The sequence below is a fragment of the Lissotriton helveticus genome, chromosome 3_1 (genome assembly GCF_964261635.1).
Source record: "Lissotriton helveticus chromosome 3_1, aLisHel1.1, whole genome shotgun sequence".
In the NCBI taxonomy this organism is placed as follows: Eukaryota; Metazoa; Chordata; class Amphibia; order Caudata; family Salamandridae; genus Lissotriton; species Lissotriton helveticus.
Window position 1 is genome coordinate 385,764,028 of NC_136061.1, and position 16,450 is coordinate 385,780,477.

At 49.5% G+C, this 16,450-nt stretch overlaps 1 protein-coding gene and 1 pseudogene across 1 annotated transcript; one reads left to right on the forward strand and one right to left on the reverse strand.

Moving 5' to 3' along the window:
* The first annotated feature begins 1,043 nt into the window (after window positions 1–1,043).
* On the forward strand, window positions 1,044–8,809 carry SEBOX (SEBOX homeobox). The gene is made up of 3 exons (XM_078683617.1): window positions 1,044–1,128; window positions 3,473–3,669; window positions 8,174–8,809. The coding sequence occupies exons 1-3, from the start codon at window positions 1,044–1,046 to the stop codon at window positions 8,807–8,809; spliced, it is 918 nt and encodes a 305-aa protein (XP_078539743.1).
* Window positions 8,810–14,543: 5,734 nt separating this feature from the next.
* Window positions 14,544–15,297, reverse strand: LOC144824558 (mitoferrin-2A-like; annotated as a pseudogene).
* Window positions 15,298–16,450: the final 1,153 nt, after the last annotated feature.

Below are 16,450 nucleotides of genomic sequence, written 5' to 3' on the forward strand. Positions count from 1 at the left end.
AGGAGGAAGAATGGACGGGTGGATGGATGAACAGATTAACACATGGGCAAAAGGATGAATGGATATTATTGATAGATGAATAAAAATGTGAATGAATGGAAGGGTGGACGGAAAGGTAATAAAAAGGAGGGGCGGAAGTGAAGGACGATTATAAACGGGTACGTGGACGGAAGAAAGGGCGGGATAAATAGATGGACGAATGGTGCACTGAACTCTTCTAAGGAGGCTTGTGCTTGCTCGCTTCAAAGTGGGGCTTCTGGCTACTGTTGTGAGTTACGGACCTGGGTTTTAGGAGCAAGGTTTGGAGTTGTTGTGTTATCGTCTGAGCGCTGATCTGGGTTGATCTAAAGTATTTAAACACTTGAAACGTTGGATCTGTGCTATCGCGCTCTGTCCTATATCATCAGTAAAGCTCAGTGCCCCCTGTGCCAACGCGGTATGAATACGAGAGCCGCCAGCCCCCGGTCTGTGGTGCTTCCTGCCCCCTACACCCTTCAGTGGCAGGAGGTATCGTTCTGGCGAGGGTGGGGGGAGCCCTTCCTGTCAGGCTGGGGGCGCCCCGCTGACTGTGGATTGGGCTGGACAAGGCGAGCGCTCCAGGTGTCAGACAGACTAAGTCCGGGCGGGGGTGGGGGCCAGGATCAAAGGCAGCCGCTGAGGTGTGGGGGCAACGGATGGGTCGGTGTCTGTCCTGGATATAAAGTGCAAAGCCGCCCGGGCGGCACAGGGAGCAGCAGCATCAACACGCACAGGGACAGCTTCGCCCGTAATAACCACTCTGGCACCGATGCCAGGGTCCGGGGCCCACACGACAGGGCCCGCAGCCCTTGCTTATGGTTTTCCGGACTCTATGATCCACAGTTAGAAAATACCGGACGGAGGGACCCCTGGACCGTGAAGCGCTGGGAATCGCTTTTCTACACTAGGAATACCGGGCGGTCGGGGCAGTGTCCTCCTGAATTACCGGACGCAGGGATAGGAATTACCGGGCGGCTCCAGCCCTCGCCTGGGCTTTGAAGACAGCGCGAGCCCCCTCTGCAGACATGGCACATCTGGGCACGGCTCTCTTCAGCCAGGTGGAATTTGCGCCCTGCCACCAGCACCTCAAGAGGGAGCCGCACGCGGCAGGTAAGACCGATAAGACCCCACTTCCCTTCCCCGGGACCGCTCACCCGAAAGAAGCATCCTCGCCCCATGTCCGGGGACAAGACCCCTGAATCACCTTTTCACCCTGACCCCGAACTAACTTCACCACAACTGCGCCATACCAACCTGTCCCTGACCACACATTAACCCTGCCCCAACTCTTCACTCCGCCACACCCCATTCCCTAATGCAGAACATCGACACATCCAACTTTTTCCTCGCCTAGCACCACAGCCTGTGCCCCAAATCTTCTCCTAGAACCAATCCCCCAGACCTGTGGTCTACACCTCGTTCCATTACACTTTCTGTCTCAAGTGCCACTCCATCCTCGAGCTACAACCTTCCCTCAACTCTTTGCCCTAATGATCCAACCCCCCTGTACCCCATCTGCAACTCCCTGCTCCAATCATCCCCCTTTCCCAATACTTTAATCACCCCAGCTCCCCTCTGGTCGGCACTTTCTACCCCATAGTCCCACGACGTTTCCCCTGCACGCGGTGGGCTCCCCAATGTTTCACTGCTTTTTATCCCGATCGGTGCACACAGTCGTTTTACCTAGCAGCGCGCAGGTATGTTTGGGGTGCCACCTTCATCCTGAGTGTACCCCTGCCTAGTGACTACCCTCCTGCGGGCACATCAGGGCGATCACTACCTGACCAGGCAGTGGGTGTATGCGTGAACGGGGTGCGGGGCTGTCAGAAGATACTTTAAGATACTGAATTTTCAGCATGGGAATGGGGATGCAAAGCACCTAGGAGAAAAGCGGGGCGCTGGTCTGAAACCGAATCAGGGCGGGTGCGGCCCGGGGCTTGAGAAGCACTCATGATAGGGGGGTCCGCTGTCCTTCGGGAAGAAGGACCGTCAGGAGAGAAGAGGGTGCGGGAATGCATGGGTGAAATATGTGAGAGCATGTCTCCTGTCCCGGGACTAGATATGAGAAAGCATGAACCCTCACTATATGAGACAGCTTGGCTTCTGCTACTGGGCAGTGTAGGAGATGTCTTGTCTCCTGTTCCGGGACAATTATGAGACAGCATGTGTCCTGTTTCGGGGGCAGTATCTGAGACAGCATGTGTCCTGTTTCGGCGCAGTATGTGATTTAGCATACTCATGGTCTGGGACAGTGTATATGGGACGGCATGTGTGCTGCCCCAGGACAGTCTAGGAGACAGAGTGTCTCCTGTTCGTGTACAGTGTTCCACAAGGTCACACCACTGTTGCCAGGCCCAGCCTGCTTCTCAACAAGCCTCTTTCAATCTGCAGTCTTCTGGGATTCTTCACGGTGGTCCCTATTCTCCCTCTGTGCGGCTCCATCTACCATTCCAAGGGTGCGCGGTGTCCATAGCTGTTTAATTTTCCCTGTGGTAAGGCTACGAGATGACTCCATGGCACCAGGGACAAAGTGCCCCACTCCCGGGGTTTACTTTAACGCCTAGAGGATTCTCTAGGTCGCGGTCATCTCATAGACTCGGGGTTCACCTCGAAGCCAGTCGGATTCATAGTTTGAAATCTCTGAAGCAGGTGACACTGCACCCCTCCTTTCTCCCCCCCCCCCCCCCCCCCCGACTCTCATCACCTCCCAGGCTTGCATTGACATTGTATTCAGGCCTTGTCCGGCTGGGGCACTTTCACGCCACGGCTTGGCCTTCCCGAAAAGTTTACCGCCCGAACTTTACGAATATATTGGGCAGACAGCAGGATGGGTTTAGAAAGAAGGCTGTCTGTGGGGATAAATAAAATAAAGTGCACCAAACCCAAGAATTGTAGGATTTTAAACGCCCTTCAAATACTCCATTTAGCGTAAAGGAGGTCATGCTATGCTGGGGCGCGGGGGTGATATTTCAGTGGTAGAATAAGCCTGGTACGCAGCTGCTGTGAGCCATGGTACTAGCTGCCAAAGGGGTGGTGGGGACTGCCAGCTCCTAGAAACGTCCACCAGGCAGGTAGCGGCAAGATATAAAGCACTCCAGGGTGCTACTGGTAAACTTTGAAGTGCTTTTTGACATGAGCCCCAACATATTTGAAGTTGCCTGTCTCTTCCTGTCTTTCTGAACGTAATTTACACACGCGGTCACTAATTTATACACACGCAAATGTTGTCAGTTAACACATAAATGAGGTTAGCAGTGTGCTTGCTGTTACACGAGTGGAAAGTAACACCAGAGTACATAAGAACACCAGCATAGGGGCTGGTGCTCACTAGCTGCAGGCAGCATGGCTGGCAGGTGTGAGAGCTCGCGCGCTAGTAGTATGCAGCAGACGCCCGGCTCTCACGTCACACACCCACCCGGCCTCGTGGTAACAGGAGTCTCTTTTCACCTCTCAGGTGTGCGGCGAGCTGGAAAGGACCCAGAGAACGAGGTGACTGCATCCCTTCCGGGGCAGAGGAAACGGAAGCGAACCACCTTCACCAGGGGGCAGCTGGCAGAGCTGGAGAGGGTCTTCACAATGGTGCCCTACCCTGACATCAGCACCCGGGAGGAGCTTGCAGCTGTCACAAAGCTCCCAGAGGCTAAAATCCAGGTATGCTCGAGACCCCTGCGTTAGCTGTACTAATTTCCATAAGGCGCTTGTGTGGTAAACACGTACACAGTAAAGGAATTGCGTGGTAAAGGATGTGTGGTAAAGGCGTTGTGCCTGCCAGGTAAAAATGTTTTTCTATTTCCATAGTACTCTACACGGCTCGAAGGTCTCCTCCAAGTGTGGGGAGGGAAAGGGGCGAGTCAGAGAGGGACCAGTAGATGGGTAGTGGAACAAGATAGTGGGAATGATGGGGGAGGCCTGTGGGTGGAATGCACCTCTCATCAGCACCACCCCGGACAGTGCAGTGGTCTAGGGATAGTGATTGAGGAGGCAGGATGGGCGTTAGGGAGGAGGCCAGAGGACACAAGTGAGAGAAGAGTCAGAAGCCAGGACAAGGAGTAACAGTGAGAGCAGCAAGGCCATGACATAGTTAGAAGAAGCGGTAGACTGCTGGAGAGACACCAGAGCAGACCACAGAGCCACTGGCAGCCTGGAGACTCCCTAACCCATCTCCACACTGTTTATAGCCGAACCTCTCATTCAACCTGTGCCCAACAGGCACATTTACAAGTGTGCCCACAATTGGAAAACAACAGTGTGCTTCAACAGCCACAATTGACCTTCCAACCCCCAAGCCGTCAAAAGATTTTTATCCAACCAACCGCTCATCAGTTAATTTATCCATTAATCGATCCACAATTCCCCATTGTGCGCACACTTCACTCCACTTTACATCTTCACAGTCCAAGTGTCACCACAAGCAAAAACCTGGTTGTTTGAATGGTCAAGTGCCTATGACTGCACATATGAATACCTGCATCAACTTCCACGTTCCACTAGATACTTAGACTCCTGTGCACAGGACCAGTGGCGGCTGGTGATATTTGAAAGTGGTGTGCTGTAAAATGTGGGGTGGAGTGCACTGCAACGAGCGAGCCCGAGCAACCTTAGGTGGGTTTGGGGGAGGTCTCCACCTAGAACATTTTGAAAAAAGAGTGGGCAAATGGTGCATTTTCAAGCAAATTTGAGAAAGCAAGAAGGTTAATAAAGCAATTGTGAAAGTGCAGTTATTACATTAATAAAGAGATGCCATATAATAACACAGGTAGTGGCGTATTCAGTATAACCACAGATCTTCATAACAGACTTTGAGATAACAATGCTGAGTACCTCACAGATTTTTTTCATTTATTGATATAACTTTAGAAATTACATTTACTAAGCAAATACACGCTATTGTGATTTGTTGGACTGGACACAGCGAGACAGCAAGGAATAAACATTAAAAAGGTAGTAGGTCCCCCTACAAGGCACTGTACATGTCATTCAGAGCAAGCATAAATTAAACATTAAACAGATTGAAGTCAGGCATACACCAGTGATTTCAGTGTCTCCAACATACGTACAGCAGATGTGAAACAACTGAGCCGGTCGCAAATTAGCAGCAATCAAGAAATTTTAGGATTAACATATTGTTCACTTTTTGTAGACAAAATCAGCACAAGTGTTTTTAATAGCTGCGAACTTCTCAATGACTTGAACATTAAAGTCAGGGATTCTTTTGGCAAGGTCTCTCTCTATGGAGAGCATTGCTTAAAGCATTCAGTCTTCCTCAATCATGGTGTTCCTCAGGAATGTCTTGATTCTGTTTAAAGTGGAAAAACATTATTCCGACTCTACTGTTGTCATAGGAGTGGTAATGAGCCCCAGATTTTCACCATTATAGAATTCAAATCGCGCCAAGCTCAATACTGCCTGTAACTCTGAGAAAAATCCATGGCCAAAATACAAACAAAATTCAACATTTTAAAGGGAGACTGTGAATTTTAAATACTCAGCAGTCAGAGTAATCCTAAATACACTATTACTTTCAGAAAAGCAAAGAGACTTTCAAAGCTATCTCCCTGGTAAAGAACACAGTCTACAGGAGCAGGTGTACAGAACAACATAACAGACTGCAGAGGTATGTCGGCAACTCCAGCCTGCCAACGCCACCTACTAATAATCCTTGTACATTTGCTCTGCTGAGACAGATTTAAGAATGACAACTCTACCTAGTCAACCTTCAATGACTACAACTTCAGCTGTGATTCTTCCTGGTTCAGCAAGCTAACAAAACCAACACTCTCTTCTTTTTAGTTAGCTCACGTCTAGCCTAGGCAGTTCAAACACCACCTCTCCTCTTCCAACTCAAACACTAGTTGAGCATTTCCAGGCTTCCAATTCTAACTCTGTGGAAATCTCACTAACCACCAACGTGGACCCAGTTCTAATGTTCTAACAGTCCTGCACTCTCCCTGCTCCAACCCCCAAACAACTCTAACATTATCCTCAGTTTTTCCAGCCCTATCCTAACAATTCCAACCCCGATCAGTGCTACACCAACTATTAATGTATCCCAATTCCATCAATCACCTCTTCTTTGGTATTTAAGGCCTGCCAACAATCCTGATGGCTACCACCTCTCACCTGTTAACTATACTAAGTTCCATTTTCATTTGATCCCTACCATTAACTACTAACAAACAAACAACTTCCACTTGACCTATTCTAACCTTCCCAACCATGACCTGCTTACAATCCCAACCATCATCTCCATTCCCCCAACTATGGCTCCTAATATTTTTTTCACATCCACTCAGGCAGCTTCAAACTTCTAACAACCCCAACCTGTATTTCCATGCGGCCAACTACGAGCTTCTAATATTTCCAGCCTTCAGATTGCCTGCTCTTTCTTACAGTTTCTACAGCTCTTTACCTTTGCTACACCAAAACTCTTCTTTTAACAATTGCACCAGCCACATCTATTTGGAAAATATGATTTAATAACAATCACCTCAACACCTGTGGTCCACCACCTAAGATTTACTAATCTTCCCTGCAGACACCTCTCCGCCAATTCTGATCTACTAACAATCCAAACAGCCAGCGAACTTTCCAACAATTAAAAAAAAACATCTCTTCTAGTGCAATGTCTAACAAATCCAATCACAATCACCAATTAACCAACTCTGAATATTACTGTAATTTTCTTTGGCATCATTACAGAAAATTTCAGGAAAAATACACACTATTCCTCGTAACTATGCAAAATGCAAAACTGTCATTTAGTGCTATACTTTAGCACAAAACACACCTGTGGGTCAATTTTTGACAAAAAGGCACATTCCGTGCTTAAACAGTAGTTAAAAAAGACAACTGCCTGAACAACAGCCTCTCACTGTCTGGTTGGTCACATTGTTACGGTGCTCCTGCAATAAAATGTTTCCATAAACGGTTGCGTAATTACAGAACATGGCGGTACGATGGAATTTTGAGTAATATGAGATACACATTATGTGAATTACACCGGCATCCTTTAAATTTCGCCTATGCCTCTATTGACACTATTTGTGGTCAACTACCCCAGAAAAGGCAGCACATTCTTATTTTCCCTTGGGGCTCAATCTGGAACTGATGCTGAAAATCCTTTCAAAAGAGCAAGAGCATGCCCACATTGCAAAAGCCTCTATGATTACTCTTTCCAAGGCAGCAAGTCAAGGCATAGATGTTCAGCAGTCTGAGGTCCATGGTGCTTGGAGGTGGGCTATCCATCTCTACTCAGTCATGTATGCAAAGATCTATCCAATCATCCACATAGTTGCCCATCACCCACTGAATGTAAATGTAGAATGAAACCATTCGTCCATCAATGGGTCTGTTTATTAGCTGCTTCTTCCATCTCTCCATTGGTTCATTGGCCCATCTGTATATGCTTTCACTGGTCGTAAACTGTGGCTGTGAGATTCATGTTAATGGTCGAATGTGTTTTGTTTGCAATGAGGGAGGGAGACTGGTAAGGATTCAATGCTGCTGTTAGGGTGTTTGCGCCACCTTACAGGTCCTGATGTTAGTGTGAATAAGTAATTCAGCGAGAGGAGAGGGATGTATTTTGGTGAATTCAGTTGGATAAGAAGAAGGAAGTAGAAAAACTCCTTTCGATGGAACAGGTTTCGATCTCGCTAAACTTCAGTTCCATAGGTAAAATTCAAGACAGGAACAGGGTTCAAGTCATAATATAGTTCCACCAGCCTACTCCGCTGTGCTGTCATATCTGCCTGCTTTGCCTATCATGGGACTTCTCATTCACACAATCTCTGCACTGTGCAATATATACTATTGCTCTATTGTTGCCCTACTGCCCAGACACTCCTGCTGGAATGAAGTAGACAGTGTAGTAGATAGTCACATTTTTCCTTTTCCACTAGGAATAAATCCACTCCTGAACAGAAACTAAGGTATTTTTATTTTCAGTTTCCTATAGTGAATGTTTTCTATTTGTGCCATTGCACTGACCCTGCCAGTGTGACAATCTGTCTTCTCCAAGGGTTTTTTATGGCCTGTGGTGAATTCTCCACAAGTTTTGCCTTCTGCGATACTTCCCCATTCACCTGCTTCCAACATTTTCAACCTGTACCCATGATAGCTTCAGAACCCTTCTAATTCCTTGTATCACTTTTTTCAGGTCTGGTTCCAGAACAGACGTGCACGAAGAATGAAGAGAGGGAAGCTGGACCGGTCCATGTACAAGATATGCTCATCTGGCCGCACCCCTCAGATGGGCCTCCTCCAGCCCTTCTCTGGTTCTCTTCCAGACCAGAGATACAGTCATAGGGAGCCTTTGACCACTATGCAGCACTCAGACTCCAGGAGGCAGTACTTAGACCCCAGAATTCAGGACCGCGATACCAGATTGCATCATATGCCTGGGCTGAGCCTACATGGAGCCACCCTCCAGCAGTGCCAGTATCAGTCCTTCTCAGACATGCCTCCAGAGCTCTCAGAGCAGCACATATGTGGGGAGAACTCTTTACATCCTCAGCAAACCCCATCATCTTTATGCCAGGGTGGAGCCCACTGGCAGAACTTCAGCTCTTTTGATGGTAATGTGGATGGTGCAGAGAAGAGGTCTATATCTGGGTACCAGGATGAGATGTACGGCACAGAGTTCACAGACTTTGACCAGATGGTTTCCACGCAGATGTCTTGTTGGGAGGTGCTCCCTCAGAGCAGGTCTGAGCATGGCCAACAGACATCCCTCAGCTTCATCTCGGATCTCATTTACAATGCCGCCATTGTCACTAACTTTGGGGATTCTTAGGGCAGTGAGGTGTAATACTGCTGAGGGATTATATTTATTTGGGGTAAAGGTGCGCAAGAGAAAAAGTTGCAACAATGATCAAAAAATATTACAAAGGTAGTGATGGCAAATAATATCATAGAAGAGGGAGTGTTTCATGATCCAAACCTACCCGATTTACAAAACCAAAAAGTGGGAATTTTCTCTATCGGGTATGAGCAAAGTAGACAATTAACTGTCTCATGGACACACAAAGGGGACACAGACTGCGCAAGCATGCTCTGTATTTACTGAAAAAGAGAAATGTTGGGTTTCATTTATTTTCAGTATTTGAGGCATGCTGGTGAATGCCACTGGGACAAGACTCTGTATGATATCATGTTATAGGTTCTGGTGCGAATGTATTATGGTAGACATCAATCAATTATTAGAAAATACAAATAAATGGTCTTGACTTTGGGTGTTGAATTCATTCATTCTTTTCTATTTCGAATTCATATTCTTTCCAGAATCTACATTAAAAGATCAGCCAATGCGTTTTGCCCCTTTCATGTGCTCCCAACTGTTTAGAGGCTTACCAGGGCCTTCTGTTTGTTGTACAGTAATCTGTCTACTTCTTACAGCTATTAACTAAAGTCTTTTTTTATACTCTGCATAAGGATGATTTAATCACAAGGAATAGGCCTTCTAGTAAGACGCCTTTTGCTTGGAGCATTATGTTGTCAGGAAGCCATATAAGTCCTGAAGTAGTTCCATGAAATGGGACGAAACTCATTGGTTGAGTCTTTTAATGTAAACTCTTAAAGAACTTCTAATTCAATTTAAAAAAGAAGGAATAAAGCCAACACAGACCTTCGATTTGTACTAGCTAACAATTGGCTGACTTCTACCAAAGTGCACCCCTGTAAGAAATCTATAATACATTTCCAAATATCTTTCTCTAGGAGAATTGAAGAACCTCGCAGCGAGGCTCCACCGTTTATGCACTAGTTTTGCAGCTGATGCATAAGGAAATGAACATTAGAGCAGATTGATCATTGCCACAGATGCAATTTAATAATCAGTTACTGTATAATGTGCTTTTGGGTAGAATCCCATAGGTGTACATTCGAAATCTGACGGAATATACAGCAATACTGTGTATATGCCAAAGGCACTCGACATGGTCATTACTCCCACTGACACACTATCCTGGAAAAACATCAGAGAATAGATATCTTTTTTTAAAAACTTTTCTGCACAGATAATTTCATAAATCCACGAAAAAATAAATCGCTGTGGCACGCACAAGCTTATCTTTGTGTATTCATTTGCTCAGGACTGAAAGTATTACTGGCCTCCCAACTCCGTAAAGTTGTTTTTATTTCAGTGAATGTGAAAATGCAGCGAGCAGCAGCCATGGGTTGGCGGCGTGGGGGCTCTGAGTATCCCAACCAGCAGTAATACCAACTAATCTGCCAGAAATAAAAACAACAAACGATACTTTAATCCAGGCTCCTGTTTGCAAATGATTGTGAGAGGTCTCGGGGTTTAGCTGCCTCACCTAATCCTACAGCATGTTACATTCCCAGGTTGGAAAAGAGATGGTGTTTTTTTACATGTAGATAGATATTAAAGTGAGTTTTTAGAAGAGGCTTAACAGATATCAGAACATTAATCAATCTGTTAGGTCGGGCATACACGGCCTTCTGTGCAGGCCTGGTAGAAACATGGCTTCCACACCGCCCTCTCCACTGAGCAGAAAGAACTGGAGGGGGGGGGGGGGGGCGTGACAGCACGTGCCTGCTACCACTCCGTCATAGAAGCAAAAAATAAAGACCGACTCTGACTCCATATGCGCATGCACGTGGCCGCTCCCTTTCTATACCCGCAGTAAAAACTGAACGCGCCTGCTCGCACTCTTGATTAACGGGAAATTACTAATCAGGGAACTTCCCTCACATATATATGCTCCCACTATATACTAGAAGTTAAAAAAAAAAACGAAACGGACAATCGTGCGGCACCGGCGGTATGCCTGCTCCCACTCCACAGTAGTGGTAAGCAGTTATTAGCAGGAAATAACTAAACCTTTGAACTGAACTCACACATACCTGGACCCACTCTGCTTTAGAAGTGCAAAAATATAAACATGACTATTGTACCTGCCTGCATGCGCCTGTTCCCACCCTTGAGTACCAGTAAAAATTAAACAGGAAATGCGACTGCAAATTCCTGCGTACCCTATGCCAATGAAATTGGAAATCCGACTTCACTTGCCTGCTCCCAGAGGTGTAGCTAGGCTGCAATGGGTTCCAATGCACATAAATAAACTGATGCACTATCCCAGTGGCTAGTTAGTTAAAAACATACAGACATTGTGGTGCATTGGGCCCTGCACATCCCCGGACATCAGCGCCACTACATCTTCTGCACTGATGATAGCTATATTTGTACTCCCCCACATCGCTTCACACCTTCGTACTCCTACATCCGTTCTTGAATATCCCCAGATCCACCTTCTCTTCCTTTTCATCCATATCGCTATCTCCCACCCTTTACTTCCCCCCTGCAAATGCCTTCTAATAATAATAATACTTAGATTTGTATAGCGAGGGCCTCTAGGCGCTGTTCATAGGCACTGGGAGATTACATGATTTGCCCAGAATCACAGGGTGTTGAGCCTACGAAGAGTCTTGAACTCGGCGCCGAAGTCGGCAGCTCTGGTCGTTACGCCACACCCTATCTCTGAACGTTCTGCACAGTTCCATCTCTCCTTTCTTTCCTGTGTCTCTCTTGCCCCTTTCCACTTTGTCTTCCACATAATCTAATGATTAATTACCCGCTGCGCGTTTTTGGACTTTTTTTTAACTCTTGCTATTGATTTGACATTCTATCTCTGCTATTTAAAAGGGAGCATTAATCGGGGCTAAACTGTACTGCCAGCATCCTTGATGTGAGATGGTGAGAGCGTGAGTTTGTTGCTGACGCCGAATTCCTTATACTTGCCTCACTTACCTGACTATACAGATAATTTAGAAGCCAGTAATCAGATATATTTCTAGTATTAGCCAGGGGCGGCTGGTGACATTTGAAAGTGGTGAGGCGTAAACTAATTTGCATATTGCACCGCAGCGAGCCCGAACCACCTTGCATCCATCCATACATCATTCATGCATCCATCCACCCATCCATCCTGCATCCATCATTCATTCATCCACCCATCCACCCATCCATCCATCCATCATTCATTCATGCATCCATCCACCCACCCATCCATCCATCCACCCATCCATCATCCATTCCTGCATCCATTCATGCATCCACCCATCCATCCATCCTGCATCCATCATTCATTCATGCACCCATCCATCCACCCTGCATCCATCCTGCATCCATCATTCATTCATCCACCCATCCTGCATCCATCATTCATTCATGCATCCACCCATCCATTCATCCACCCATCATTCATCCTGCATCCATTCATGTGTCCACCCATCCACCCATCCATCCACCCATCCTGCATCCATCATTCATTCATGCACCCATCATTCATTCATGCACCCATCCATCCTGCATCCATCATTCATTCATCCACCCATCCATCCACCCTGCATCCATCCTGCATCCATCATTCATTCATCCACCCATCCTGCATCCATCATTCATTCATGCATCCACCCATCCATTCATCCACCCATCATTCATCCTGCATCCATTCATGTGTCCACCCATCCACCCATCCATCCACCCATCCTGCATCCATCATTCATTCATGCACCCATCATTCATTCATGCACCCATCCATCCATCCTGCATCCATCATTCATTCATCCACCCATCCATCCACCCATCCAGCATCCATCATTCATTCATGCATCCATCCATCCATCCACCCACCCATCCATCATCCATCCTGCATCCATTCCTGCATCCACCCATCCATCCATCCATCATGCATTCATGCACCCATCCATCCACCCTGCATCCATCCTGCATCCATCATTCATTCATCCACCCATCCTGCATCCATCCTGCATCCATCATTCATTCATGCATCCACCCATCCATTCATCCACCCATCATTCATCCATCATCCATCCATCCACCCATCCTGCATCCATCATTCATTCATGCACCCATCCATCCACCCTGCATCCATCCTGCATCCATCATTCATTCATCTACCCATCCACCCATCCTGCATCCATCCTGCATCCATCATTCATTCATGCATCCACCCATCCATTCATCCACCCATCATTCATCCTGCATCCATTCATGCATCCACCCATCCTGCATCCATCATTCATGTATTTTTATGACCATATAACTTGCACACAGCTTGTCAGTGTTTAATACCAGTCTCGAACCTTGTACTCCAGCACCAATGATACATGATTAATATTAATTGTTTTTAAAAACATGTATTTATTCGACACCAATTTCACACCTTAGTCGGAACATCATTTTTATTTGTTTTTTAAAATATCTATTTATTTAACACCAAAGTAAGTCATGTATACATTTTTATGGTTCGATAAGAGGCTCGAACCTGGTTTCCCAGCACCAAAGTCGGCCGTGCTATCCGTCAGGGGTTATGTAACCGGGCTATGTAGTGACCAGCCAATCCTGCGCCAGGATTGGCTGGGGGGGCACCATGACTCCTCGCCCAGTCGCCCTGTGTAACCCCGGGAGCTGCGGCCCGCCCCCTGGTCCTCTCTCTAAGGGGGAATTCACAAGAAAACGATCTGCGCATGCGCGGGCATGTTTGTGCCCAAAAATACACTTGCGCAGCTGCAGCAGCCCGATCCTTCCCCCCCCCCCCCCCCTGCGCACTCCGGGAAGGTCGGGTGTCTCCCGGTTCCCGGCCGGCAGATAGCGCGATTTTTAAAAATAATTGTGTTTGGCTTCTAGTGAGGACGTGGTGGGTCCATGGGGCTTAGTGGGGCTTCGCCCCTACGCCCCAATGGACGCACCGCGCCTGGTATTAGCACAACCAAGGTGTGCTGGTGTACTCGGTCTGTAAGCGCCGGTCACCGGAAGTCGCGCCATCTCGGTTAGCGCTCTAGTGGCTACACGTATGCCCGTCTGCGCCCGTCGCGCTCAGTGCCACCACGCTGCCAGTTCTTCCTCTCGCCTCACCTATACCAGGGATGAACTTATCTCCTTAGGTACCGCGAGGCATACGATCGTCGAGAACAGAGGTAAGAAAGCCCGTAAAAACGCTGGGGCAAAAACTCTCATATGTGGCATGGTTAATGTTAGATCTCTCGTTAAACATCATTCAGAAATCTATTCACTGGTCGAAGATCATAGTAACATCAGGGCCACAGGAACCCCCCGCCCCAACATATCCAACATCCCGCAAATAACACACAGACACAAGTGTTAAGATTGGGAAAAGTTGCTGCAGGTTTATTGTTACATACAACATTATGTATTCACGGTGGGTTATCTTACGGGCAATCCAAGGGCAGGCCGCATTCTCGCCACCTGCCCGCCTGATGAGCGAATCAGCACAGTGGCGAACCACACAACTGCTGCACCATTATGGTAATAACACTACTCACGCCCCTTGCGGGGCGTATCTAGGAAAACCCCCGGTTGCACAGGCCCACAACCGCCCGAAGGACTACTGGGGCGCCGACTCAGGGTTCCTGGACCTCCCATGAGGTTCTAGGTTAGGCTCTGGCACCCCTATGTGCCCGCTGAAGTACAGTGTTGCACCTCTCTGCTTCCGGATTGCCCTGTAACTCCGCGGCGTATAAGTCATAAAGTGAATGGCCTGGAACGGGATGTTCATAGTCAGTTGGGTGGTGAAGCTCCGATAAAGGCACCAGCGCCTTCTTTCCGCCACACCGCCAGCATGCAGTCCGTCACCCTGCTGTAGGGGGAGTTGTACATCTGCATCCTCTGCTTCACCACTTCTGCTGGATTCATGGCTGCATCATGGAGCAGAGTCGCCACACACCCAGCTGCACCGTTGGCAATATGGCTATTGCCCCCAGGGCGGATTTTACCACTCAGTGTCTTTTTTAACTTTTCATAGCAGGCAAAGTATAGTGCATGGGCTGGGCCAGCGCCTGTGGCGGTAACATTCAATCCACGCATAGGTCTCCAAAACCCCTCTGTTCGGATGATCCGCATCAGTGCATCCATCACATTCCGATAACGAGCGGCAGGTTCTGGTTGAAGGCGTTGCATACGGGTCTTCACTCAGTCCACGGGGTACATGAGGCAATGCTCCATGATGCCGGCCACGGCCCCGGCCAGCATGTGGGTGTGACGGTGGATCCCTCGGGCAGCGCTTCGTACTCCAGACCCTCCTCCGGGTCGTCCTGCTCCTGCTGGGCTGGTACCTGGCGGAGCTCCCGGGCTCTGCGACCCTCGGCGGGCCCGACCTCCCCGACCCCTCCAGGCCCAGCTGCAGTCCCGCCGCCCCGCCAAACCCAACCGTCCAACATGCGGCCCGGCTCTCCAGGCCCGGTGGGGGCTCGCTGCTTCAGCACGGCCTCGAGCTCCATGTCACTGTCCGCGGGCCGCTTCCCTGCGGCTCCAGGCGAAATGGCCGCAACTCGCCCCGAAAGTCTAAGAGCATCGTCCGACCCTGAGAGCAGACCCTGGAACAGCGCCATTGAATCCCCCAACGGACCCCGGCTGGGCCACCTGAACGCCATATGCCGGAGCAGCGCTAGAGGCAAGGGGGGAAGAGGGGGATGCCACAGGGCATTGCGGGACCTCGACGAAGGCCACCCCACGAATCCGCCCTAGGCCGGGGCATACAGCAAACGCCGCCAAGCCCGCTCACCCGGCCCCACGTTCCCACCCCCAGGCGCTGCCCAGGGGCCACACAGGTGCGACACGGCAGGAAGGCTCACGGATGGCATTGTACGGCCGGGGTGAGGGCGCACCGTGAAGCCCACTCACCCGGCCCCGCGTTCCACCCCCATGCGCCGCCCGGGGGCAAAGCAGGCGCTGCACGGCAGGGGGGAGGGGGCTCAACCAGCCAGGGGAGGCTGTGAAGCAATGATCGGCCAGTGCCTGACTCGACCTGTGAGCGGACATTACTCCGAGATACAGGCATCTGCACACTGGTCCGATGCCAGTACACCACCCCGGCGCAGACCCTGCAAGGACCGAGCCCGCGGCCCGACCGAACAGCCCACAAGCCCGCACCCTCGATCGGGGGCACTCACATGGCTACACGGGACACGGGGGGGGGGGAGGAGCGCCAGCGCCCCGCATCACCAAACGGCTGGGGACACCCGGGGTCTGCACAGAAGCATGTACGTGGCCCAAAACAGCAGTCGAGATGCGCCCCTCACGGCCCCCCTACAACGGAGAGCGCGGCACCAGGGACAGCAGACCCGCAGGCTTGTCCCCAAATCAGCACGCGCAGCCGGTACGTTCGGCCAGATGGCCAGTTACCCCCACCTCCACAGCGGCCCGTCGCTAAGCGGGCCGCCTAGCCCCGCTCGACCTCCGAAGGGAGCGAGTAGGCGGAGGGGGGTACAGCCTGTAGGCCTCAGCCCGTAGGCCTCACCCACCGGCAAAGAGTGTCCCGAAGTGGTACCCGCGACGTCCGGAGCGGCAAAGAGGCCACAACAATGGTGAGGGGGAGAGATATACCCTCTCCCTGCCTGCCGCCCCCCAGACGCGTGTCACGGATCCGCCCAC

Coding starts and splice junctions, on each gene's coding strand:
- SEBOX (XM_078683617.1), top strand. CDS start 1,044: ATGGCACATCTGGGCACGGCTCTCTTCAGCCAGGTGGAATTTGCGCCC. Junction 1,129..3,472: donor GAGGGAGCCGCACGCGGCAG/GTAAGACCGATA, acceptor TTCACCTCTCAG/GTGTGCGGCGAGCTGGAAAG. Junction 3,670..8,173: donor TCCCAGAGGCTAAAATCCAG/GTATGCTCGAGA, acceptor CACTTTTTTCAG/GTCTGGTTCCAGAACAGACG.